The 26,580-nt window shown below is 37.5% G+C and overlaps 1 protein-coding gene across 4 annotated transcripts in view; it reads left to right on the top strand.

Annotated features, from left to right (window-relative positions):
• The first annotated feature begins 12,895 nt into the window (after nucleotides 1-12,895).
• The window catches only part of CLUAP1 (clusterin associated protein 1), a 55,843-nt gene continuing 42,158 nt past the window's right edge, over nucleotides 12,896-26,580 (top strand). For 3 of the 4 annotated variants that reach the window (XM_043975323.1, XM_043975322.1, XM_043975321.1), the window contains exons 1-5: nucleotides 12,896-13,036; nucleotides 19,145-19,256; nucleotides 20,028-20,112; nucleotides 21,503-21,682; nucleotides 23,852-23,947. In XM_043975323.1, coding sequence (XP_043831258.1) covers nucleotides 12,940-13,036; nucleotides 19,145-19,256; nucleotides 20,028-20,112; nucleotides 21,503-21,682; nucleotides 23,852-23,947 — 570 coding nt within the window. In that variant the 5' untranslated portion in view covers nucleotides 12,896-12,939. Of the gene's footprint in view, nucleotides 13,037-16,155; nucleotides 16,208-19,144; nucleotides 19,257-20,027; nucleotides 20,113-21,502; nucleotides 21,683-23,851; nucleotides 23,948-26,580 lie in introns of those variants that run through there. The other variant, XM_043975324.1, reaches the window with a different exon arrangement.

The raw sequence follows: 26,580 nt of genomic DNA, 5'->3' as shown, positions 1-26,580 counted from the left end.
GAGAAGCTGCCAGGGCTCCAACACCTTGGGTCCCCTCAAAATATCCTGGCCTAAAGTCTGGGGCTGCATGGCAACCCTGCTGAGTAGCTTTGTGATGTCATAACTGGGAATACTGTCCTTTCTTCCCCTGGCTGTCAGGGAGGACCAGGGAGAGGACAAGGTAATGGGAATGTGAATCAAGTGCCTCTTGCTGGCAGACCTGCCCTCACTGATCCAAGCTTAGGCTTATACCTACCACCACAATGGAATTTGTCTAGTGTCAAAGATGAAAAAACACCAATAGGAATCGGGGAATCAGTCTGTGATTGTGGCTCTGACTCTGTGGGTCATAGAGATCAGGAGACTTAGAGCTAGAAGGGATTTTAAAGATCACCTAGTCCAATCCCCTCATTTACAAAGGAGAAAACTGATTTTAAGTGACTTATTCCCAATAGTCACACAGGTGGTAAGAGTTTCAGAACCAGGATTTGAACCCATGTTCCAAAACCACTGGGTTTTTGTTTGTTTGCTTGTTTTTTCCTACTATCATGCTAACTAGCTAGGTAACTAATAGGTAAGTCATGCTATACCTCTCTAGCCTCAGTTTTCTTATCTGCAAAATGGGGATAACAAGCCTAATTCCTTTAACTACACATAAAGACACTTACCATACCGACCCCTTCCCATCTTGATATTCCCTCCCCAGCTGCTTATTAGCTTTAGTGACCCAGGAAAAAAATCACTTAATCTTTCCTCATCTGAACTCTAAGGTCCTTTCTGGCTCTAAATCTATGATCAACCCTGCCTACCACAATTGTGCTCATCTTTTAGGAAAATTTACTCTAATTTCCCAAGAGAGATTTTAGAATTCTAGCATTGAGAGCTAGAATGGACTTTAGAGGTCATCTAGTCCAAATCTCTAATTTTATAGGTGTGAGGCAACTGAGGGTCAGATACATTACACAACATGCTCCAGATCACATAAATTTTTAGGTAGTGGAATGTAATGATTGGAATGACGCCAACTGCTGAAGACTTACTGTAGGAAAGCGCTGACATGAGGAGAGGGCCTCTGAGGGCAGGACCATGCATCTTTTCTTTGGCGTCAGGAAGTTTGCATGTGGGAGGAATTAGGGGGAGGCTGGCGCTCTGACTCTCTCTCTTTTGTGTGGACTCTGGCAGAGAGTAGAGCTAGAAACGCGCTCTCCCTTTGATAGATAGATGAATCTAGGCTTTTTTCTCTCTCTTTATCAAATTCTTATTCTCCTTAATAAATGCTTAAAAGATGTCCTCTTGCTAAAGCTTATAATTTATTGGCAACTACTCATTAGATTTTTAGATAGTATAGCTAGAATTTTAGCCCTTACAGGAACCAGGATTTGAATCCAGGTCAACTTATTTAAAATCCAATGTCTATCCTATTACATCATGCTTATGTCCCTAATAAGTATTCTCTTTTTTATGTTCAATATTCCTGCTACCTTCAATTGATCCACTTATGGTATGGTTTCACACCCCTTCACTTTCCTGGTTGTTTTCCTTTGTGTGAGTTTCAGACCAAGTGTGGGGGATGTATTTAATTAATCAAATTGAACCTCATGTGAGGTGTCCCAAAGAATTACAAAACTCAGTGACTCAGTTTCCTGAGTTTTATTGGAATACTGTAATGACCACAGGGAGAATCACCCAAAGGAATAGGGAAAGGAAAAATGCTTATATTTATATTGAGAAAAGTAGGTTACTTCCTCATTATCTTAATCAACTCCTTGTGGGAGGTTCATGGGAGGTACACATCCTAATTTGGACTTCCTGAGGTCCTAAGATATTCTCCAAAGCGGGTACCTTTTTCCCTAGGGGTGTGTTTTGGGGGTTTAAACGTCATAAAGTGAACCTGATGTGGGCAGAATTTGGGGTCAAATTGATCATGAGTTGTCCCAAAAGAATTACAAGACTTAGTGACTCAGTTTCCCAATTTTTATTGTAATACTGTGAATGGCCACAGGGAGAGAACCAGAAAAGTGGAAAGGTATCTTTCAAATAAGGAAAGGAAAGACAGTTATATTTATAGTATGGATACATTGATTATCAGTCTCATTATAATAATCTCCACCTTGGGAAGGTACAGGGGAGGGCTTATCCTAATTTGGAGTTCCTGGGATCCTAAGCCAACCCCGGAGGCAGATACCTTTTTCAGTGGAGGTGTGTTTTGGGGGTTTACACGTCATAAGGTGAATCTGAGGACAAATTTAGCCTTTTCTGCACGTGTCTCTTTCTGTTTTCCATGACTAGTTTCATATTTTTCATTAGAATTTCTGTACCCTGTCTTGTTATATTGTTATAGGACCTGATCCTTGATGGTCCCATTATGGGTACTGATCACTGTGGGTATGAAAACCTAGCATCCTGACTTGTAAGTTATCCATTAACTGGGGTCTAACTCCCTTTTGGAGCTAATATATGAATTAAAGCTTGGGTCTTAGGTTTTTCTATTAACCCTTTTTTTGGCTCCTACATCATTCCTAAGGACATACTTGGCCTTTCTCTGCACATGTTCATAAAGACAAGCTTAAACTTGTCAGAACCAGAAGGACTCTGTGTTTATGATATCTCTTTACTTAAGATCTGGTTTCCAGGTGCCCTGTCATCTAGGTCCTTGGTTACTGTCTCTGTTGATAGTATTAGTTGATAGGGATGAACCCTCTTGGTTACTGTAAGAACACAAACCTTAGTTTCTCCATTAACCCTTTTGATGTAGGAGGTGAAAAAAGGAGGCTGTTTGCTTGTCTGTATGTGGCCACTAGCCTGCTTGTTGTTTCATGCATTTATGTCTGTCAAATGTTGTAATTGTGTTGTATAATCTGTGGGGAATTTTTGGTTGTACCCCCGTAGCCTTTCAGAGCGATGACCAGGCTCTGAAGGTGGGGGAAGGGAAGTCTCTGACTTCTGGATATCTGTACAGGTGTGTGTCTACTTAAGGTTTCGAATTTGGAATTGGGATGTAACTTCTTTGCTAGGCATTCATAGCCTTAGATGAACATTGTAAAAGCTGGTTTGAAAATGCTGTTACTTTGAACTCTTTTGTAGTGGAATGGTTAAAAATCAGGAACTATTTGTAATGTGTAAAAGTTTTAATGAAAAATGATCTCTAGTCAAGCATAACTTGTGCTGCTGCTTTTTCTACCCCCTCCCTCCCCAGGTGCTGGCTGTGCAGCAAGGGAGCAGTGAGTGAGAGAGAGAATGTTTAGAAAATCTTAAGAAACTGTTCAGAGCATTTTAAATAATTGGTAAAAGCAGACTGAAAGAAAGCTGTGTGCTGTTTTGTATGACTGTTCAAAGAATTTGGAATCTTGAGAGAAAAAAAAAGGGGGGGAGAGTATATTTAAGGTGCACTACCACTTTAAGTGTTCACCTGCCTGAATTCTGGAAGAAACCAAAGAGTACTGTTAATGTTTTAAAGTTCTTTTAAAATTGATGTTTATGTGTTAAAGTTGTGTTAAAATTGGAAAAGCAAATGATGGTTTTAACAAAAAACAGGTATAGTTGTTGTTTCCTTTAACATAGAAGAAAGCATTTGAAGCTGGTAAATCACTGCACAGAAAAGGACCTTCTTGGGGGCGGCTAGGTGGCGCAGTGGATAAAGCACCAGCCCTGGATTCAGGAGGACCTGAGTTCAAATCTGGCCTCAGACACTTGACACTTACTAGCTGTGTGACCCTGGGCAAGTCACTTAACCCCCATTGCCCCGCAAACAAACAAAACAAAACAAAAAAAAAAGAAAAGGACCTTCTAGACTTTTAAAAATTTGCAACCTTGCCAGAAAAGAGCTTGTTATAAGGAATGGTTTTGCTGAGGATTTATAAGGCTGCTTATTATATAGGAGTAATTTCTAATGATTTATCTTTAAACCAGGACAAAGTTGAAACCTGAGAAGAAGGAAGGAAAAATGAAGCAACATGTGTGTGTGTCCTGGTAAATCTTTTTTGCTCATTGCAATTTCATGAGAGTAGAGGTTTGCTATTTAACATAAAATATTTTGGGACAGTAATTTATATTGTTTTGAGTTTTGAATTCAGGTATAATTGTTTGGATGGTTAAGCCAGTAATCCAAGTACTGGCGAGAATGCCACAAATCAATGCCACAAGAGGGAATATGCTGCTTACAGGTAATTTTTACCTGAAATCAAACAGAGATAAGGATGTTTCATCCTGGCCTTATAATCATGTCCCTGATTTTTCTTTTATAGCAGATTTCTATAATCAGAGCAAGTAGTTAGTAGAAGAAATGATCACAATGCAAATATGTAAGATCTTACTGTTTTCAGTTTAAATGTGTGGTCATTTGATATATCAAACAACAAGGTATATTAATATTCAGGTTTGCCATCTGCCTGTTAATACTTACATGGTATTATAATAAGGTTAAATTAACTGGGTATTTTTCTGGTTTAGAAGAAAGTGAAATTCTTCCTCATTCTGATGAGAGGGAGGATGGTAACTAGGAAACATAGTTATGCATTTCAGGTTTTATTATAAATCTGCCCAGTCAGATCTCTGTTATGTACTGTCAAGGGCAGCAAGCTACCAACTCCATAGTACAAGGGAATCACAGAGCAGACCTTGCTACTAGATCAGCTGCCAGGTTCATTCACCTGTCCACCCTAGCCCTGGTTCCCTTGCACCCTACTGTGTCCCAAAAGTATTTCCCCTTCCTATATCAATGAGGAGATTTTAAGTCTTTAGTGTTAACTATCAACTGCTTAAGCCCATATGTTACTTTGGGCTACTTGGATTATAGAGTAAGAATGCTACTGCCTCTTCTCATATTAAAGTCAGAAGAGGAACCTGGGATAATTTTCTTTGGTGGGTCTGAAAAACTGCTGTCCTTACTATTCCTTTTGTTGGGTAACTTGAACATGAAGCTATACTTACAAAATTAGCTTTGGTAATAGAATAAATTTCTAATTCTACTGCATTAGAGTTACAAGAATTGGAAGAGTGCTTTACCATCAGCAAGTATTATATACAATGGAGATAATTTAGAGGCCTTCCCAATAAGATCAGGGGTGAAACAGGGATGTCCATTATCACCCTTATTATTTTTTAATATTGTCCTAGAAATGTTAGCTTTTGCAATCAGAGAAGAGAAAGGAATTAAAGGAATTAGAATAGGCAAGGAGGAAACAAAACTATCACTCTTTGCAGATGATATGATGGTATACTTAAGGAATCTTAGAGAATCAACTCAAAAATTACTTGAAACAATTAACAACTTTAGCAAAGTAGCAGGATATAAAATAAATCCACATAAATCATCAGCATTTCTATACATGACCAACAAAGTCCAGCAGCGAGAGATAGAAAGAGAAATTCCATTTAAAGTAACGGTAGATAATATAAAATACTTGGGAGTCTACTTGCCAAGACAAACCCAGGAACTCTATGAACACAACTACCAAACACTCTTCACACAAATCAAATCAGATCTAAATAATTGGAAAGATATCAATTGCTCATGGATAGGCAGAGCTAATATAGTAAAAATGACAATACTGCCTAAATTAATTTACTTATTCAGTGCCATACCAATCAGACTACCTAAAAATTATTTTATAGAGCTAGAAAAAATAATAACAAAATTCATCTGGAAGAGTGCTTTAACTTTCTGGCAGATGTGGTCCTGGACTGAGGCAGAGTCTGCATGGTTCAGAACACCTCTTGAAGTTTGAGCTGCCATACAGAGATTACTTGGATGGCTGAAACTGTTCACAACTGTTTGCTTTGCTCATTTTTTTTTTCATGGAACTCTTAGATTTATTCTGTATTAGGGTCCCTGTTGCCCCTTGGTCTGTTTGTAAATTATTTGTGTTTTGTGTTGTGGTTCTTATATTTGTAACACTAGTTCCTGGATCTCCCTCAATTCATAAACCCTCTGTGGGCCCCTACTTCATCCCCACTCAGCAGGAAGCAGATACAGAAGAAATGATCCTTGTCCTTTTTCCTGGGGTATATGGAAAGAGGGGAATGATGTAGGAGGTGAAAAAAGGGTTAACAGAAAAACCTAAGACCCAAGCTCTAATTTAGATATTAGCTCAAAAAGGGAGTTAAACCCCAGTTAATGGATAACTTACAAGTCAGATGCTGGGTTCTTGTACCCACAGAAATCAGTACCCATGATGGGACCATAAAGGGTCACGTCATATAACAGTAAAGGAAATGACAAGGGTATAGAAATTCTAATGAAAAATGATTATGTTTTGAAACTAGCCATGGGAAACAAAAAAAAGACATGTGCAGAAAAGGCCAAATTTGTCCCCAGATTCACCTTATGACGTGTAAACCCCCAAAACACACCTCCACTGAAAAAGGTATCTGCCTCCGGGGTTGGCTTAGGACCCCAGGAACTCCAAATTAGGATAAGCCCTCCCCTGTACCTCCCTAAGGTGGAGATTATTATAATGAGACTGATAAATCAATTTATCCATGCTATAAATATAACTGTCTTCCCTTTCCTTATTTGATAGATACCTTTCTACTTTTCTGGTTCTTTCCCTGTGATCACTCACAACATTGCAATAAAACTTGGGAAACTGAGTCACTGAGTCTCATAATTTTTTGGGGACAATCAGTTTGACCCCAAATTCTGCCCACAATGCTTTTAGCTACTATTGGGGAAATTTTGGGTTATCTGTAGGTTAGCTACAGTTGATAGGTTATCTGTTAACCTTTTTAGCCTCCTCCATCAAGACTGTTAATGTCTTTCTAGAAAAGAAGCCAAGGCAAATAAAAAAAAGAAAAGAAAAGAAGCCAAAGAAGAGGAAGGAGTAGAAATGAGAACAAGGGCTCTTGCCTTGGTGTTTCTCTTTAGTTGTCAAAGGGATACTCCAAGGAACCCCTGGCCTTTTGGTTACACTGCTGCCTTTCTCAGAAGAGTTAGTGTCACCCAGTGATCTCCACGCCATCTCCCATGACTCCCCAAGTTACCCTGTGTTGCATGTATATAGATTTAGAGCTAGATGTTGCTGTATCCCACAAACTCATTGAAGATCTACCTGGCAGAGACTTTTGCATTTGTTTCTTTTTTTTTATTCTTAACACCTAAACTACCTAAAATATAGTAATGGTAAATAATTGAATGTTGCAAATGGTAAGCTCCTACTTAAAAAAAATAAAACAACCCAAGATGAAAAACCCCACAGATAGATGTTGAATGAAGGGTGGAAAGAGAGGGTATTCAGTTTACAGAAGGACTTCACTATAAGATCGCTGAATAGATTCTGCAGTAAGCACTTTTGCTCAGCTTTTGCTCCTCCCCATTTTTAAAGTCCCCCTCTCTCCTCCAAAGCTTACTTCAAAATGGCGTGAACTTTACCCATGCTACTCCCAGAAACACAAACAGGACACATATAATTTTCCCCCTGGAGACTAGCATTAAATGCTCAATTTTTTTTAAAAAAGTAATAAACATTTTTGTTTATAGTTTTGTGTTCCAATTTTTATTTCTCCTTCCCTTCCTCAAGCAATCAGATATGGGTTATACAAATACGATTATGTAAAACATTACCATATTAGTTATTTTGTACAAGAAAAATTGAATCAGAGAAAAAAATGAAAGTGAAAAATATAAATGCTCGATTCTTAAACCAAGTGTAAAAGTCTGATTTTCCAAACAGGACAAGTTGGTTTTTCAGTACGAGGTTTTGAAGACTATTGTCCACTTAGTGCAACTATTAGCTCTTTTCTCCAGCAAGGAAAGAAAGAGGCTTAAATCAGAAAGAGAATGTTTAAATTAGAAAGAGAATATTTCCCCTTGCCACTGTGTTTCTGCTATGAGTTATTTAGAACTAAATATTTTCTTTCTTTTTTTTTTTTTTGGTGGGACAATGGGGGTTAAATGACTTGCCTAGGGTCATACAGCTAGTGTCAAGTGTCTGAGGCCGGATTTGAACTCAGGTCTTCCTGAATCCAGGGCCAGTGCTTTATTCACTGCTCCACCTAGCTGCCCCCAGAACTAAACATTTTCAAGGTGAATTAGAAGCTGTCACCTGCAGGATTTGGAATAGACTTTTAATTTGTAGTCTCTTAAGAAATCAAATTGGCAATGGTAAAGTTTTTACCTGACAAGGTGAGAAAATGCTTCTACACTTTGAAAGTTTCAATTCTGATTAAGGAAAGAAGAAAATTATTGCAATGGATTTCAGTTGTATTAGAAAACTGCTTCTAAAATGGGAAATAAAGATGTGAGAGACTGAAAAAGGAGTGAAGAAAAGTGTAGTATGTTGGATCAGTGTTTGAGAGATATGTGACTTGGAAGTTAATCAGCCTTTGATACAAGTTCATAGGAAGGGGGTGGGGTTAAAAGGAAGATGAAAAACCACTTAAATTGACACAGTATAGGATGTAAAGCTCAATTAGAGGACAATATGAAGTATGAACTTTGATTTCCCCCAAAGGACAATATAGAACTAATGATTTTTACCCAAATTGGGACAATAGAAAGTCCTCATTTTTATCAACTATCCAAATATCTAGTATAGGCCAAAAGGAAAACCTAAGATTTAGTAGAATGTTGCAGAAAAGTTTAAGAAAGCTTTGAATCTCATTTAGATAATAGGAGAATGGAAAGGTTTCCATGCCTGAAAATTTGTGGATTTTGCTTAGAGAAATGCTTGTTTTCTACTTAGAAAGTTAGTTAGTTTTGATTTTTAATTAATTTTACTAGTCTCTAAATGAAACCAATATAGAATGCAAAATTGGTAGAGCAAATGATTTTTCCATGTAAAAATTCAGAAATTCCTTTGACTGGATTAATGTCATTTAATTAGCAATAAGTACTGTTTTGCATCTATGTTTTAAATCTATGCCATTGTTTTTAAAATGTTAGTGTTATGCTTATAATTTCTCCCATTATTATTTTGGGAAACCATTACTATATGAAATGCTGTTATTTTATAACTTCTGTTTCTCTCTTGAATTAAAGGCTTTCTTTCATATTTTAATGGTTATGCTATGGTTGATCACAATTAACTTGTTACCTTGGGAAGTCTCATTGTCTATGAGACCTTGCTAGACTAAACTTTCAATCCTCCCAAGATTCTATGTGGGGGAAAAAGGAGCTACTTAGAAAGGGTATATCAACGTATTCTTTTGTGAATTTCATCCTGAGATTAGGGATAATTACATTATAGAAGTACTAAGCTCCTCCCCCAGTATACTCATAGCCAAAGTAGAGAATGATTTAAGCTTGCTTATGATAGACATGATGAATATATGACGAATTTTCTGACTATTGGTTATGAAAATTATATAATATTACCTGGCATAATATGTATTGAAGTTACATCTTTGAGTCAACTTAGAATTGACAGACCCCAGTTTAATTTTTTTTTTACTTTAGAGGTTAATATACAATAGTATGTTAATAGTATTTTTTTTAAACTCTAGGTTAATATACAATAGTGAGGAGGCAGCTAGATGGCTCAGTGGAGAAGACCTGAGTTCAAATGTGGCTTTAGACGTTTAGTAGCTGTGTGACCCTGGGCAAGTCACTTAACCCTGTTTGCCTCACTTCCTCATCTGTAAAATGAGCTGCAGAAGGAAATGGCAAACCACGTCAGTATCTTTGCCAAGAAAACCCCATATGGGGTCATGATGAGTCAGACATGACTGAACAACAAACCACAAAAAAATCTAATAGTAGCCTTTTCTTTTTCTATGTATTCACTTTATGTATAAAACTCAAGAATGTGAATATTTTCTTAATTGATTTTTACATCAGGATGTGATTTAACTAAAAAAGAAAAGTAAAATAATGAGTAAATTGCTTTTGAAAAAGCATATGTATTTAATAAGGACTGAAGGTAAATGTTTTTTTTTAATTGCTATTTATTGTTATTGCAATATGGAAAACAACTATATCCTGCTCTAAACTGTAAGCAGTGGAACTTAGTATGTGAGATGGAACAGAATATCTTGGCACTGCAGTTTGATTTGCTTTGAGTTTTCAATTCAGGTATAATAGTTTGATTGTTAAGTTGGCACTTCACTATTCTTTTAAAGATATTTTATGATTTTTCCTAGTTATATGTTTAAAACAATTTTTAACATTTTTTAAAAAGTTGAGTTCCCCCCAAAACCACACACACAAAAAACAAAATAAAAAATAGTATGCTTCAATCTGCCTTCAGACTCCATCATACTCTGTATGTGGACAGTATTTTTCATCATGAGTCCTTTGCTTGGATCATTGTATTGATGAGAATAGTTAAGTCATTCAAAGTTGATTGCTACTGGAAAAACCATAGCTTTGACAATATGTACCTTTGTCTGTAAGGTGATATCTCTGCTTTTTTGTATGCTGTCCAGATTTGCTATAGTTTTCCTTCCAGGGAGCAAGTGTCTCTTAGTTTCATGGGTGCAGTTACCATCGGCAGTGATCTTTGAGCCCAAGAAAACAAAATCTGACACGACTCCCATTTCTTTTTTCTTGTGTGGTTCTTTTGTGTATCCTTGGCACCTTTTTTTAATCTCTTCTACTTCTGTTGAATCCCTACCATTTTTGTTTTTTTATTATGTCCATTTTTGCATGAAACTTTCCCTTGATATTTCTTTCTTTCTTTCTTTCTTTCTTTCTTTCTTTCTTTCTTTCTTTCTTTCTTTCTTTCTTTCTTTCTTTTTTTTTTTGCGGGGCAATGGGGGTTAAGTGACTTGCCCAGGGTCACACAGCTAGTAAGTGTCAAGTGTCTGAGGCCGGATTTGAACTCAGGTACTCCTGAATCCAGGGCTGGTGCTCTATCCACTGCGCCACCTAGCCGCGCGCGCCCCCCCCCCCCCCGCCTTGATATTTCTAATTTTCTTGAAGACTTCTCTTCTTTCTCATTCTGTTGTTTTCTTCTATTTCTTTGCATTGTTTATTTAAGAAAACCTGATCTCTCCTTGCTATTCTTTTGAATTCTGCGTTCAGTTAGACATATCTTTACCTTTCTCCTTTCCCCTTCCTTCTTCCTCAGCTATTTGTAAAGCCTTACCACACAGCCATTTTGCTTTTTCTTTGGAATGTTTTTTGATTCTGTCTCCTGTACTATGTTGCAAACCTCTATCCATAGTTCTTCAGGCATTCTATCTACCAGATCTGATCCCTTAAATCTATTTATCACTTCCATATTAATAAGGGATATTATTTAGGTCATACCTATATAGTGTGATGGTTTCCCCTACTTTTCTCATTTCAAGTCTGAATTTTTCTATCAGAAGCTCATGATCTGAGCCACAGTTAGCTTCAGATATTGTTTTAACTGACTGTATAGAGCTTCTCCACCTTTGGATGAAAAGCATATAATCAATCTGATTTTTATATTGATCATCCAGTGATGTCCATGTGTAAAATCACCTTTTGGGTTGTTGAAAAAGAGTGTTTGTTATGACCAGTGATTATCTTCAAAAAACTCTATTAGTCTCTGCCCTGTTTCATTTTATACACCAAGGCCAAACTTGCCTATTATTCCCATTATCTTTTGATTTCCTACTTTAACATTTCAATTCCCTATGATAAATAACATCTTTTTTATGTTATTTCTAGAAGATCTAGAAGTTCTTCATAGAACTGATCAACGTTGACCTCTTCAGCATCAGTGGTTGGAGCACAGACTTGTATTACTATGATGTGAATAGTTCACCTTGGATTCAAACAGGTAGTATTCAGTCATTTTTGAGATTATACCAAAGTATTGCTTTCCTCACCCTTTTATTAACTGAGGGCTACTCCATTTCTTCCAACGGATTCTTGCCCATAGTAGTATATGTAGTGATCATGAGTTAAATTTGCTCTCTCTTATCCATTTAAGTTCACTGACACTCAAGATGTCTGTTTAATCTTTCCATCTCCTGTTTGACGGCATCCAGCTTACCTTGAGTCATAGGTCTTACATTCCAGGTTCTTATGCACTTAATAAATGCTTGTTGACTGTTACTTGTAATGACAGATAAGAAAGATTAAGTTTGGTCCTAGTAGTTTACATTAGGTTTGGCAACTTCTCAGGTAAAGATGTTACTTAAGACAAGCAGAGGCTGAGACAGAGACACCCAGAGGGGCAGAAACAGGGCAAGAGGGATTGAAGAGACCTATTGGTCCCTTTCCTCTGGACATTACAACTCCCCTCCCCCTCTCTCCACCTCCTTCCTTTCTTCTGGGAAATCTCCATGAACCAATTTTAGTCATGTACAGCTTCCTCCAGAGTTTCCTACAAAACTTCCAGTATCATGCATTCTGGAAATCTGAGTATCCCAAAGGGGAAACATATGTGTGTAAACGTGTATATATAATGTGTGTATATATATATATGTGTGTGTGTGTGTGTGTGTATAATGTATGTACATTTACACATAAATTGCTATGTGGATATATGTGCATGTGCATACAAAAATACACACATACACATATTTATGTCTCTATATCCATATATTTATTTGTATATATACCCATATACAGTTATTTATATTATATACACGTTTATTTATATGTACATATTTATTACATATTAAATGTTTGTGTATGTATATGTAAATAAAATTATATATGTATTGTATATACGTATGTATGTAGTTTGTGTATATGTGTATGTGTATGTTACATATATATGTTTGGGATGTTATGACACTTTCTGCAGGGTCATCTGGAATAGGCTTTCCCCCGCCCTCCTAGAAATCCAAGTATTTTCACCATTCTAACCGAAGCCCTGAGCGAACTGCTTCAGGTGCCTAGCTTGAGCGAGGAGGAGCCCTCCAGAAACAGACACAAAGGCCAGTCTGAGAGATCTAGATTCCGAGAATGGCCTTAATCCTTTGCGCAAGCGCACACCTTCGCATTCGCCTATGTTTGGCCCCAGCCGTGAGTCGTAGCAGGCTTCCGTTGGTGGTTGCCATAGCTACCGTCCGATCCAAGCTTCCTCCTTCCCGGCTCGATGGATGGTCACTAACGACCGAGGTTCAGAAACTCATCAGTTCCGGGGCCCACTGAGGTCACTGACGAGATCACCAGTCATGTCTTTCCGTGACCTAAGGAGTAAGGTTGCCCCCCCAGCCCCCAGCCTGAGCCCTGCTCTTGTCCCCGAGGGAAAAGACGGGGGAGGGAGCCGTGGATCTTGGCTGCTCGAGGCTGAGGAGGCCGCCCCTGGGCCTTGTGGTCTCGGCTTCTCCGCCGCTGTGCGCCCAGCCCAGGGCTCACCGGAGAGGAGCAGGGGGCGAGCGAGGAGCGGCCGTGCTTGGGCCGACCCTTACTAATTAAAGTGTTGTTCTTGGTAGTGGCCGCCCCGCTGCAGTCCTGCACGTCCCCTGCCTCTCTGCTGGGTGCCTGTGGATGCCGGCTGGAGGAGTCAAAGGGTTGGGAGTGTTGGGGAGGGGGAGCGGCATCACAGGCGATGTGAGCAGAGCCTGGGCTCCATTGCCCTTAAACCAACATTTATTAGCGGAATAAGGCTTGACCCATGGACCCCAAAGACCAGCCCAAGTTAGACGTAATAAATAAGCCTAGTCTGGCAAAACAAATATCCGTATTGGCCATCTCAAAAAAATGTTTCTCATTCTGCATATTGGAAAGGTGATCTCTCACTGTCTCTCTCTGTCTGCCTGTCTCTGTCTCTGTGTCTCTGTGTCTCTGATGAGAATAGCTAAATCATTCACAGTTGATCATCATACAATATTGTTGTTACTGTATGCAATGTTATCCATGTTCTGTTCACTTCACTTTGCATCAGTTCCTGTAAGCCTTTCCAGGTTTTTCTGAAATCATCCTCCTCATCATATAACACCTTAGTATTCCATTACAATGATATACCACAACTTGTTCAGCTCTTCCCCAACTAATGGACAGATCCTCAATTTTCATAGAATTGTTTATTTTTACAATATTGATATTATAGTATAAATTGTTCTCCTGTTTCTATTCATTTTGCTCTGTGTCAGTCATACAAGTCTTCCCTGTTTGTTTTTTTTGAAACCATCTCTTCATTTCTTGTGGCACAATCCATTAGCATATACCATAATTTGTTTAGTCATTCCCCATTTGATTGGTAGTCAGTCCCTTATTTTCCAGTTCTTCGTGCCACCACAAGAAAAGATCTGATATAAACATTTTTACATAAAGTACCTTCTCTTCTTTTTTTGATCTTTGGTGCATAGGCCCAGTCGTGGTATCACTGGGTCAAAGGGCACAAATAGTAACTTTTTTAGGGTAATTCCAAATTACTTTCCAAAATGGTTGCATTCACAATTCTACCAACAAAAATATCACTGTTTCTGTTTTCTCACAGCCCCTCCAACATTTGTTATTTTTCTTTTCTGTCAGCTTTCCCAATCTGATGAGTGTAAGGTAGAACTCAAGAGTTGTTTTAATGTGCAGTTCTCTAATTATTAGTAATTTGGAACACTTTTTTCCCCACATTGCTATAGATAACTTGGAATAGCTTCCATTGAGAATTGCATTTTCATACCCTTAGACCATTTTCCTTTATTTGCTTTTAAAATGTAAAAAAAAAAAAATGTAAATGTACCTGGAAAAGATATCATCAATCAGCATTACCGTTTCTGCATTCCTTCCTCCAATTTTTCTTGGGGATAACACAATTATTAGGCTCAGAAGCTAAAGAATGCAAATTGGGACAGGAGGTAAACCTTTCCACAATTTTACCTAGGGCCAACTTTGTTAGGTGGTATTAGAGGGGGAAGATGGAGAAATACCTAGGAAGAGGCTTGTAGAAAGATTATTGGGCATTGCTATTCATTTGTGGGACACTGTGATTTGTTTTGGAGTTGGGAAGACCTTGATTTGATTCCCAACTCATAACTTAACTGTCTTGAGTTACTCAACTTTGGAAAGTTTCTGAACCTTTTTTGGGTTCCTCATTTTATTTTTTTAAATTTTATTTATTTATTTAGAATTTTCTCCAAGTTACATGTAAAAACAAATTTTCACATGAGTTTTAAAAAACTTTGTGTTCCAAATATTCTCCCTCCTTCCCCACCCCTCCTTAAGAACTCAAGCAATTCAATATGTTATACATGTGCATTCATGCAAAACATTTCCACATTAGAACAAACAAAAAAAATATTTCAATTTGTATTCAGATACCATCAGTTCTTTCTCTGTAGATCGATTGCATTTTTCATAAGTTCTTCTGATAGCATCCTGCTCATCATTTCTTACAGCACAATAGTGTTCCATCCTAATCTCATCCACAATTTGTTCATCCATTCCCTAATTGATGGGTATCACCCCAATTTTGAATTCAACTTTTAAAAAATCTCTTTTAGGGTACCAACCTAGTAGTGGTATTGCTAGGTCGAAGAGTATGTATGGTTTTATAGTCCTTTGGCTATAGTTCCAAATTGTTCTACAGAATGTTTGAATCAGTTTACAGCTTTACCAAGAGTGTGTTAATGTCTCATTTTCCTTCTATCCCCCACAACATTTGTCATTTTCCTCTGTTGTCCTATTATCCAATCCAGTAGGTGTGAGGTAGTACCCAGAATTGTTTTGATCTGAATTTCTCCAATCAATAGTGAGTCAAAGCATTTTTTCATATGACTATAGGTGGCTTTTATTATTTCATCTGAAAACTTCATGTTTTTTGATCATCTATCAGTTGGGGAATGGCTCTCTTTTTAACAAAATTGACTCAGTTCTCTATGTGTTTGAGAAGTGAGGCTCCTCAGACAAACTTGCTTCAAATCTCTTTTTTCACGTTTACTATTTCTGTTTTACCTTTGATATTTACTCTATTTTCTATCTTCTTTCACCTTATCTCTCCTCAAAAGTGTTTTGCTTCTTTCCCCTCCCCCAATCTGCCTTCCCTTCCTTTACCCTTCCCCTTTGTCCCCTTCCCCTCCCACTTTCCCAAAGGACAAGATATATTACTATACTCACTTGAGTGTGTATGTCATTCCCTCTTTGAGCCAATTCTGATGAGAGTAAGGCTCACTCCCCTGCTCCTTCCCCATCTTCCCCTCCATTCCATAAGCTTTTTCTTATTTCTTTTATGTGAGGTACTTTACCCCATTCCATCTCTCCCTTTCCCTTTCTCCAAATGCATTCCTCTGACCCACTAATTTTATTTTAAAGATGTCATCATGGGGCAGCTAGGTGACACAGTGGACAACGCAACAGCCCTGGACCCAGGAGGACCCGAGCCCAATTCCGGCCTCAGACACAAGACACCTACCAGCTGCACGACCATGGGCAAGTCACCCACCCCCGACTGCCCCACAAACAAAACAAAACAAAACAAAACCCCCCCAAGCCCCTGATAAAAAATAAATGCTTTATAGATATCATCCCTTCATATTCAATTCACATGTGTGCCCTCTGTCTAAATATATTCCATTCAGCTGCCCTAATACTGAGAAAGGTCTTATGAGTTAAAAGTATCATCTTCCCATGTAGGAATGTAAACAGTTTAACCTTTTAACATCCCTCATGATTTCTTTTTCCTGTTTACCTTTTTATGCTTCTCTAGGGTCTTGTATTTGAAAGTCAAATTTTCTATTCAGTTCAGGTCTTTTCATCACAAATGCTTGAAAGCCCTCTTTTTCATTGAAGTCCCATTTTTCCCCTTGAAAGATTATATTCAATTTTGCGGGGTAGGTGATTTTTGGTTGTAATCCCAATTCCTTTGCTCTCTGGAATATCATATTCCATGCCCTCCAATCCTTTAATGTAGAAGCTGCAGGCTCTTGTGTTATCCTGACTGTGGCTCCACAGTACTTGAATTGTTTCTTTCTGGCTGCTTGCAATATTTTCTCCTTGACCTGGGAGCTCTGGAATTTCGCTATAATATTCCTGGAAGTTTTCATTTTGGGATCTCTTTCAGGAGGTGATCTGTGGATTCTTTCAATTTCTATTTTACCTTCTGCTTCTAGAATACCAGGGCAATTTTCCTTGACAATTTCCTGGAAGATGATGTCTAAGCTCTCTCTCGTTTTTTTTTTTTTTTTAGTGAGGCAGTTGGCGTTAAGTGACTTACCTAGGGTCACACAGCTAGTAAGTGTTAAGTGTCTGAGGCCGGATTTGAGCTCAGGTACTCCTGACTCCAGGGCCCATGCTCTATCCACTGTGCCATCTAGCTGCCCCTAAGCTCTTTTTTTGATCATGGTTTTCAGGTAGTTCAATAATTTTAAAATTATCTCTCCTGGATCAATTTTCCATGTCAGCTGTTTTTCCAAGGAGGTATTTCACATTGCCCTCTTTTTTTCATTCATTTGGATTTGCTTTATTGTGTCTTGATTTCTCATAAAGTCATTAGCTTCCATTTGCTCAATCCTAATTCTTAAGCAATTATTTTCTTCAGAGGGCTTTTGTATCTCCTTTTCCATTTGGCCTTTCAAGCTGTTGACTTTTTTTCCATGACCTTCCTGCATCACTCTCATTTCTATTTCCATTTTTTCTTCTTTCTTTCTTTCTTTCTTTTTTTTTTTGGTGGGGCAGTGAGGGTTAAGTGACTTGCCCAGGGTCACACAGCCAGTAGGTGTCAAGTTTCTGAGGCCGTCTTTGAACTCAGGTACTCCTGAATCCAGGGCCAGTGCTTTATCCACTGTGCCACCTAGTTGCCCCCTCTCTTTCTCTTCAAAGTCTTTTTTGAGTGCTTCAGTGGCCTGAGACCAATTCATATTTTTCTTGAAAGCTTTGGATGTAGGAACTTTGACTTCGTTATCTTCTTCTGAGGGTGTAGTTTGTTCTTCCTTGTCACCAAAGAAACTATGGTCTGAATTTTTTTTTTCATGTCTGTTCATATTCCTAGCCTATTTCTTGACTTTTAAGTCCTTCTTAAAGTAGGGCACTGTTTCCAGGACGCACTGTTCCAAGCTTCAGGGGGTCCAGAGTGATACAATTTGAAGAGAGATACATTCTGCACTTCCCTGGCTTGTGCTTTGGTCTGTAAGTTATCTCAGGCCTGCTTGCTCTTTAACCTGGGAACAGAAATCTGGTTCCTGGGTACCTCATTTTATAGGTGAGGTTCCTCATCTATAAAATGAGTATAACAGTATCTTCTCTGACTACTTCACAAGTGTGTGAGGCTCAAAGGAGACAAACTGATGTAGAAGAAAGAGCATTTGGAGTCAGACAACTTAACTTGTCTTGAAATCTCACTTATGAGACCTGCTAGCTATGTGACTATAGACAAATCATATTAAATTTTCTCTTTACCTGAAAGGATTTTATGTAAAGTAATTTGTGAACATAAAGCACTATCTATCTATATCACCTGTTATTATGAAGTGAGATGGTAAAGTGCAACTGTTCAGTATTATATGATATCATTTATTATGGATTTAATGTAAGAATACTGACATGAAAATAGTAAGCAAAATAATAGTTGAATTAGTAGACATTTGTAATAGCATAGGAACAAAGTTTATAATTCTTGGTCATCATCTCATATCCTTCCTCTGTTTTATGTTTATGGAGAAGACTTTCTCTATTCCTCCTTCAGTTAGCTTTTTGTTACACCAAATTCTAAAAAGTATGTGAAGATAGGATCTGAAAGACCTTCTTTCTTTTTCTTTTTCTTTTTTTTTTTGCAGGGCAGTGAGGATTAAGTGACTTGCCCAAGGTTACACAGCCAGTAGGTGTCAAGTTTCTGAGGCCGGATTTGAACTCAGGTCCTCCTGAATCCAGGGCCGGTGCTTTATCCACTGTGCCGTCTAGCTGCCCCCAAAGACCTTCTTTCTTAATCAGATTAATAATAAATCTAAATATTGTCCTGGGTGTTCAACTAATCTCCTCTCTTAACCAAAGTTGAGTTAAAAAGAAAGGGCAGCCTTTCTGTCCTTTACCATTAATAATGATCATTATTAATATCATTATAATTATCATTATTAATGGTAATAGGGCACAGTGATTATAGTAGTAAATGAAATTCATAGTTAATCTCCCAAGCTCCATTTTAATTAATTGGCAATCTCTTTTACCACTAAACTTTATAAGATTTTAAACAGTAGCCAGAGCAATTGTTCGGAGTTTTATCTACTCTTTCATTCCCACTGGGAGTCTCATCAACCACAGCACTGAAAAAACCAAAAGGTTCAAAGAATGGAATGTTAGGATCCTAGATAATCCATACACTAGATAAACTCCTAGAAATATAGAGCTGATTAGATCATATTTTGTTCTGAATAGATTTTACAGAAATGATGAGGGCCCTGGGATACCCCCGACACATCTCCATGGAGAATTTTCGCACACCAAATTTTGGGCTTGTATCTGAAGTGCTTCTCTGGCTTGTAAAGAGGTTAGTACTATGTTAATGGTTGAACTTGATTGTTAGATTTTATTGACTAACTTTGTGGAAATGTTTGCTTTCACAGATACTATTGTAGGGCATATAGAATAGCTTAGTGAAAACAGAGTTTAGTGGGATCATTAGCTAAAAATGAACAGAATTTATGAAAAGTATAAGAGAGGAGAATACATTGGCCTAAAAGAAGATATTTCTTAGTTAGCTGTAGGTTATCTCAGTCTGGACACCGAGTCACACAAAGAATATACTTGGCAGAAATCTATCTTGAAGCTGTTATTATTACAGGTACTGTTATAGTAATAATTTGGCTTTTTCCTTGTGTGAAATATCTGTTAAGAAACATCAAGAAAACTGAGAAAGTTAACTCCAATGGAATCTGTCACTGTCTTTGTAAATATATTATCATTCATAGTTAATTTGGTTTATCTCTGGATCAAGAAGTGACTGCTAATTGACATTTGGAAGATTTAAATCTAAATTTGAGGTATGAAAAAGGTATCAGTTTTGCTTTGCACACTGAGCCAAAACTTTCATTTCTGAATTTCATTTATTTCTTGGTCTGTTCACAAAAGGCTTAACCAATTATATTTTATTGTTAGGTTGAAGCCCTGGCATTGAATATGTTGTTTATTCTTGCTTATTCAGCCAGAAATGGGGAGATATGTGCATTGTCCATTTTTTGCTTTCCAAATGTGTCAACTTTGCATGTTCTACTCAGTATACCTTCTACCTGTTTGATTTGTATCTTTTTCCTGCCAATAGATATGAGCCTCAGACTGACATTCCTTCTGATGTTGAAACAGAGCAAGATCGAGTTTTCTTCATTAAGGCAATTGCACAATTCATGGTTAGTTCATAGATTTTGTAGTGAGAATCAAGGAAATTAGAAATGGAAGACTCTTAACTAAAGCTGATTTCAGATTCTTTTCTCCAGTGGTTTGTTTAAAATATTTTTTAAAAAATTAATGTCTTTCATTTTTATATCACCTAGATCTATCTCCCCTTGTATTTCTTCTTTTTAACCCCCTCCCAGAGTCATGTCACTTATAACTAAGAATTAAAGAGAGAAAGAAGAGAAATTCAGCAAAACCAATCAACACATTTAAAAGTCTCACATCTATAGTGTTCTGTACCTGTAGACCCCAAATGATCAAAGGAGGATAGTGCAGAGGGACTTCTGGGGACTACTTTCTCATATCTCTTCTTTAGGGACAAGTTTTTGCTACATAATTTTGCTTTATTCAGTTTTGATTGTTTTGTCTCTGTTCTTCCCATTTACATTGTTACACTAATTATGTTTATTGTTTTCCTGGCTTTGTAAGCCATGTAAGTATTTCCATGATTCTTTGTATTCATCATGCTCATTGTTTCTTATAACCCAATATTTCACTATATTTATGTAAAACAGTTTGTTTGGTCATGCCTAGTAATGTTCTGTTAAATGTTCAACAACTGCCTTGCTGAAAAAAAAAAAAAATATATATATATATATATATATATATGCCAGAAACATTTTAAAGTTTAATCTGTATTTTTTATTAACATTTTCTCCATCACTTTCTTTAAGTCTAGATAAACCGCAGAAAATAAATCAAGCCCTGATTTGTAGAGTTTTCCAATTTCCAGAGTTTAAATGCTTACCCTAAAAACTTAACACTTGACTCTCCTGAGCCAGTTTGAGCTGACTCAAGCCCCACCTTGCCACACCCCACTCTATAGACTTCTATTTTATTTATAATTCTTTGATACCACAACAAAGCTGCTATTAATATTATAGTGTATATAGATCCTTTTGTTGCCATTGACCTCTTTGTAGTATATGCCTAACAGTAGAATATCTAGATCAAAGAGTCTGGACCTTTTAATTACTTTATTTGCATAATTCCAAATTACTTTTCAGAATGGTTGTACCAATTCACAGCTCCATCAACCATACATTACTATGCTTATTTTTCCACAATCCCTCCAGCACTGACCATTCCCACCCATCCTTTGACATTGCCTATTTGCTGGAGATGTAGTGAAACGTCAGGGTTATTTAGATTTTCTATAGCATTTTCTCGTCCTAGTCTATTTTGTTTTGCCTTGTATGATTGTTAATATAGTATCATAGTTAGTATAGAGTTAATCTGCTCTCAGAAGTTTTCCTTTTCACCTATTTATTTTTCAAGTGTCTACATAGGATTTTTATGGACATTGTATAGAAGAGACCTGATTTTTTTTTCTTCTAAAAATAGGCCACCAAAGCTCATATAAAACTTAACACTAAGAAACTGTATCAAGCAGATGGATATGCAGTAAAGGAACTATTGAAAATTACATCAGTCCTTTATAATGCCATGAAAACCAAAGGAATGGAAGGCTCTGAAATAGGAGAGGAAGATATCAGCAAATTCAAATTTGATCTTGGCTCAAAGGTAAGATAACATATTCTTGTACTTGTATAATAAGATTATTTGTTTCATTCATCAAGCAATTGTCATGGGGAAACATGGGGGGTTTGGGATAGGGGATAGGGGTAGGGGTTTGGGATCCTTAGGAATTCCTCTTTAAAGAATTACACCCTCTTGCACACAAAAGCAGTTAGAATAACATAAATAGTTTATTTTGGGGCTGAGAAAGGGAAAGGGAAGGGAAGGGAAACCATGAAAGAAGTCCTTGGACTTCTCATGGGGAGAAAGGTATGGCACAGAAAGAGTGGCTCTGAGATACCAATCTCCTCTAGCAGGAGACAGGCAGGTACTTTTATAGAGGACTGATGGGGGTGACCTTCTGACTGTGGAAAGTTCCCTTAGGGAGGACCATCCCCCACTGGTGGTGGCTGGGGGAATTGGGTGAGGGGTGGCTGTGGATGCCTCCAGCCATCTCTCTTCTCTGGACACAAAGGAAGCAGCCACAAATTTATCTCCCCAGGGTTAAGGGAGACTAGAATGAAGGGTGGAGGTCTGAAGCAAGCTCAGTCTGAACTGGTTCCACTTATCTCTTTAGGTTTATCTGTCCTTTGGTTTAGTTTCTCAAGGAGAAGGTTCTTTGATGTGCCCCAGAGAACTTCTGGGGTGCTATGGGCCATTCATTCATTTATTAAAGAAACAATTACTAAAAGCATCTACAGTGTTCACTGGGAGAAGCATTGGATTTGGAGTCAGAAAACCTGGGAAAACATTTTATAAACTTAAAGTATTACATAAATGTCAGCCATCATTATTATCATCATGGAAAAATCATGTGTTCTGAGCCTCGGTTTTCATATTTGTAAAATAAGCATAAATAATGATTGCTTTAACCATCTTACAGAGCCTGAGTTGTGGGGGCAGCTAGGTGGCACAATGGATAAAGCACTGGCCCTGGATTCAGGAGGACCTGAGTTCAAATCCGACCTCAGACACTTGACACTTACTAGCTGTGTGACCCTGGGCAAGTCACTTAACTCTCACTGCCCTGCAAAAACAAAACAAAAAAACACATCTTAGAGCCTGAGTTGTAAAGGCAGAGGAATGAGGAGCAAACAGTTAGGGAAGAGGGTGGAGATAAAACCATATCTCAACCTTGGAAATCCATTTCTTTGGAACCAACTTCTGGCTGTGGACACTTGGGCATTAGTGGATAGGGCATTTACAGTAGAGAAAGGAGACCTGGGCACAAGTTTCACATCTGCCACTATGACTTAGTTATTGTGGACAGGTCTTTTAACTACTGTGAGCCTCAGTTACCTTAGGTGGAAAATGTAAATAAGAATAAATGATCTATTTGCTTTAGTGTTTCTCTGAGGAAAGTGCTCTGTTAGCTAAAATTCTATCTAAATGTGAGCTAGTACTCTTAGTTGCATTCCTCAGGAAATGTTTCCCTGGAGCAAAATGCAGTGACACCCTTTTATTTCTCCTCTCTTAGACTCTGTTCTCTTACTAGTCTTCTCTTGTCCTACTAATTGCCTTTTTATCCAGCATAGAAATGGTCCATGCAGATCCTTGAAAGAAACTGCTACTCTAACACCTATATAAGAATTCTCCAAACCTAGCCTAGATTTCCTTCTCCTCTTCCCCCAACTTCTAGCTGTTGCCTATGTTAAGTAGAATGGAAATTTGGAAATGGACATGCAGAGAACAGAAAAGGATAGACCTTTGTAATTAGCCTTTCAGTAGTTTCGAAAGCATTTTCTCCAGAAGAAACTGGGGGAAGGGAGGGACTGAAGAAGTGATGCAATTTCAGAGTAAGGAGTATCTCCTTAAATTGCTTGCCTCATATTCCCGTCACAGGTTGTTTTTACTCAGAAGACTGGGCAGGTAGGGATATTGGAAGGCCTTTCAGCATTCCTCTTACTTCTGAGTATGTTAGCTAGCTCCTAGTGCTGTGCCCCTCAGGTTGGTACAGAAAGAGATACAGGAAGTTCCTGGTTTTCTTCCTGCTACTGACTCCTAACGGCCTTGATCCTGATGACAGGGTATGGGCAGCTGTGGGAAACTAAAGATTTTACTGACAGACAGTCAGTTACTGTTAACATTCTAATTATATGTAGTTTTAATTTTCGAATCACCCATTTACTGTAGGATGTCACTGATGTTTCTGTTTTGTTTTTTTTTTAAATCAAGATTGCGGATCTGAAAGCAGCTAGGCAGCTTGCTTCTGAAATTACATCAAAAGGAGCATCTCTCTATGATTTACTTGGCAAAGAAGTAGAGTTGCGGGTAAGCAGTGTTCAAAGAAAATAATTTTCTTGCTTAGTTACTTTCTGTAATAGATAAGATATTAAATTCATAAAGGAAAACAAAATGTAAAGTAAAAATTATGATATCAAAATATTCTAGATCAATTAATATGAGTAGTACTATCAGTTGTAAAAAGACTCAGAAATGATTACTGTGCTGTTTCTTATGTTTAGTTAAATTCAGCAAACTTTTTTCCACTGAAAAAAACCTTCTATTCATTCTTTCAGATTTTCCCCCCTTTGCATGGACAGCTACAAATCTGTTTGGCTTAATCTTTTTCTTTTATCTTATTATGAAGTTGACAAACATCAACAAACATGAATTTTTCCCTAAAGAACAGAAAAAAGGATTATATACAAGACCGTGCATCTCTTTTACATGCAGCTGGGTTTTTTAAAGATTATTTTAAATTTAACTTGGTTGTTCTAATATTGCCCTGCTTTTGAAATTCCTTCTGCTCTCTTTTGTGTATTTTTAGGGTTTCATTCATATTCTTTTCTTTGTTTCCTTCTTTTTTTGGTATTAGTATCACTACTTCCTCCATTCCTCTTGGCAGTGCTCCCCTTTTCCCTCTCCAGTAAAAGCCCTCCTTGGTAACAAAGGACCATGGTTAAGCAAAGTAAATCTACACATTGTCCATGTCTGAAAATGTATGTGTCATTCTGCACCTCAAGTTCTTAACTACAGATGGAAAGCGTGATTTATCATTAGTCTTTTAGAGTTGTGATTATCATTCACGTTTCTCTGAATTTCTCTTGTCATACTTACAACCCCATACCATTCTATTACATTCATATACCATTATTTGTTCAGCCATTCCCCAGGTAATGGGCACCATCTTTGTTTCCAGCTCTTTGCTACAACAAAAAGTGCTGTTATAAATATTTTTGTGTTTATATGATGTTTCTTCTTTCTTTGATGTCTTGGGACATAAGCCTTGTAGTGGTATTTCTGGGTCAAGAGAGTATGCAGAATTTGGTGACTTTGAGGACATTGTTCTAAATAACTTTCCAGACTAGTTGGACTAATTCATGGCTTCACCAGCAAATATTCCTATTCTATCATAGGCCCTCCAATGCTTGTTATTTTCCTTTTTTGTCATCTTTGCCAATCTGATGAGTATGAAGTGAAATGTCAGAGTTGCTTTAATTTACATTTCTCTTATTTTTAGTTACTTTTTTTCCATATGGTTGTGGATAACTTGTTTTTTTTTCTTTTGAGAATGGTTTTATCATATCCTTTGACCTTTTATCTATATAGCTTTTGTTCTTATGCTTGTTTCAATTCCTTATATAATTTGGATATCAGATCTTTATTAGAGAAATTCGATGCAAAAATTTTCCCCAAGTAATTGTTTCCCTTTAAATTTTAACAGCATTGGGGCATCTAGGTGGTGCAGTGGATAAAGCACCGGCCCTGGAGTCAGGAGTACCTGAGTTCAAATCCGGCCTCAGACACTTAACACTTACTAGCTGTGTGACCCTGGGCAAGTCACTTAACCCCAATTGCCTCACTAAAAAAAAACAAAACAAACAAAAAAATTTAACAGCATTGATTTTGTTTATGCAAAATCTTTTTCAATATTATGTAAACAAAATTATTTATTTGTCTCTTTGGGGATCTTCTCTATTCGTTGTTTGGCTAAGAGTATTTCCCCTATTTATATTTGTGAAAGGTATCTCTTTCCCTGGGTGATCAGTTGGGTAACACTATTGACATCAGGAAAGGAGCTAAGGCAGGTTTTGGACTTGAAAATCTGTATCTCTGGAGCTGATGTCATCCTCCTTGTTTTGGAGGATTAATTTTCAATACCTTATTAGCATTTCTCAATGTCCCAGTAGCACTTCAATTAACTTATTTAAAATGGATCTGATAATCTTCCTTTAGAAGCCCTTCCCTCCTCCCGATTTCTCATTTTCTGGTGATGACGTTCTCATTCTCCAATTTAGTTACCTTTAAATTTTCCTTTATCTCCTGAAACTCTGAAGTCATCATTGACTCTTCCTTCTCTTTTGCCCCTAAAATCTAATTAGTTGGCAAGTCGTCTTGATTCAATCTGCAGTCTTTCTACAGTTTGTCCTCTCCTTTTCACATCCATTGTTCTAATTTAACTCTGTATTTCTCTTCACCTGGATCATCATTATAGGCTGGACAAATTTTGGCAGATTTTACTAAGATTTTCTGCTAACTTTTCTTGCCTCATTTCACACTATTCCCCTTCACAAATTCTACATTTGAGCCAAAATGGATTACTAGCTCTTCTTCAAATTTTACCCTCCATCTCTTGCTTCCTTTGTGCATTCACACGGGTATCCCCAGTGCCTGGAATGCCTTCTCTCTTCATCTCTACTTCTCAGAATCTTGGTCTTTAAGGCACAGCTCAGATGCTTCCTCCTCTAAAAACCACGTGCTCTCCCTCCTCAAAAGGCCTTAATTACGTAGATGCTATATTTCGTCCAGTAAATTTAAGCTCCTTGCAAGTGGAGGCTGTTTTTTTGTTTGTTTTGTTTTGTTTTTGTTTTTGTCTTTGTATTCCCATTACCTTGCAATGCTTGGATAACCAAATGAATTTGTATGATATGTATGTGCCCTTCAGTGATGCCGATTGCAAA

This window comes from Dromiciops gliroides, chromosome 1, assembly GCF_019393635.1.
Source record: "Dromiciops gliroides isolate mDroGli1 chromosome 1, mDroGli1.pri, whole genome shotgun sequence".
NCBI classification, from domain to species: domain Eukaryota; kingdom Metazoa; phylum Chordata; class Mammalia; order Microbiotheria; family Microbiotheriidae; genus Dromiciops; species Dromiciops gliroides.
This window is presented reverse-complemented; position numbering and strand designations above follow the sequence as displayed.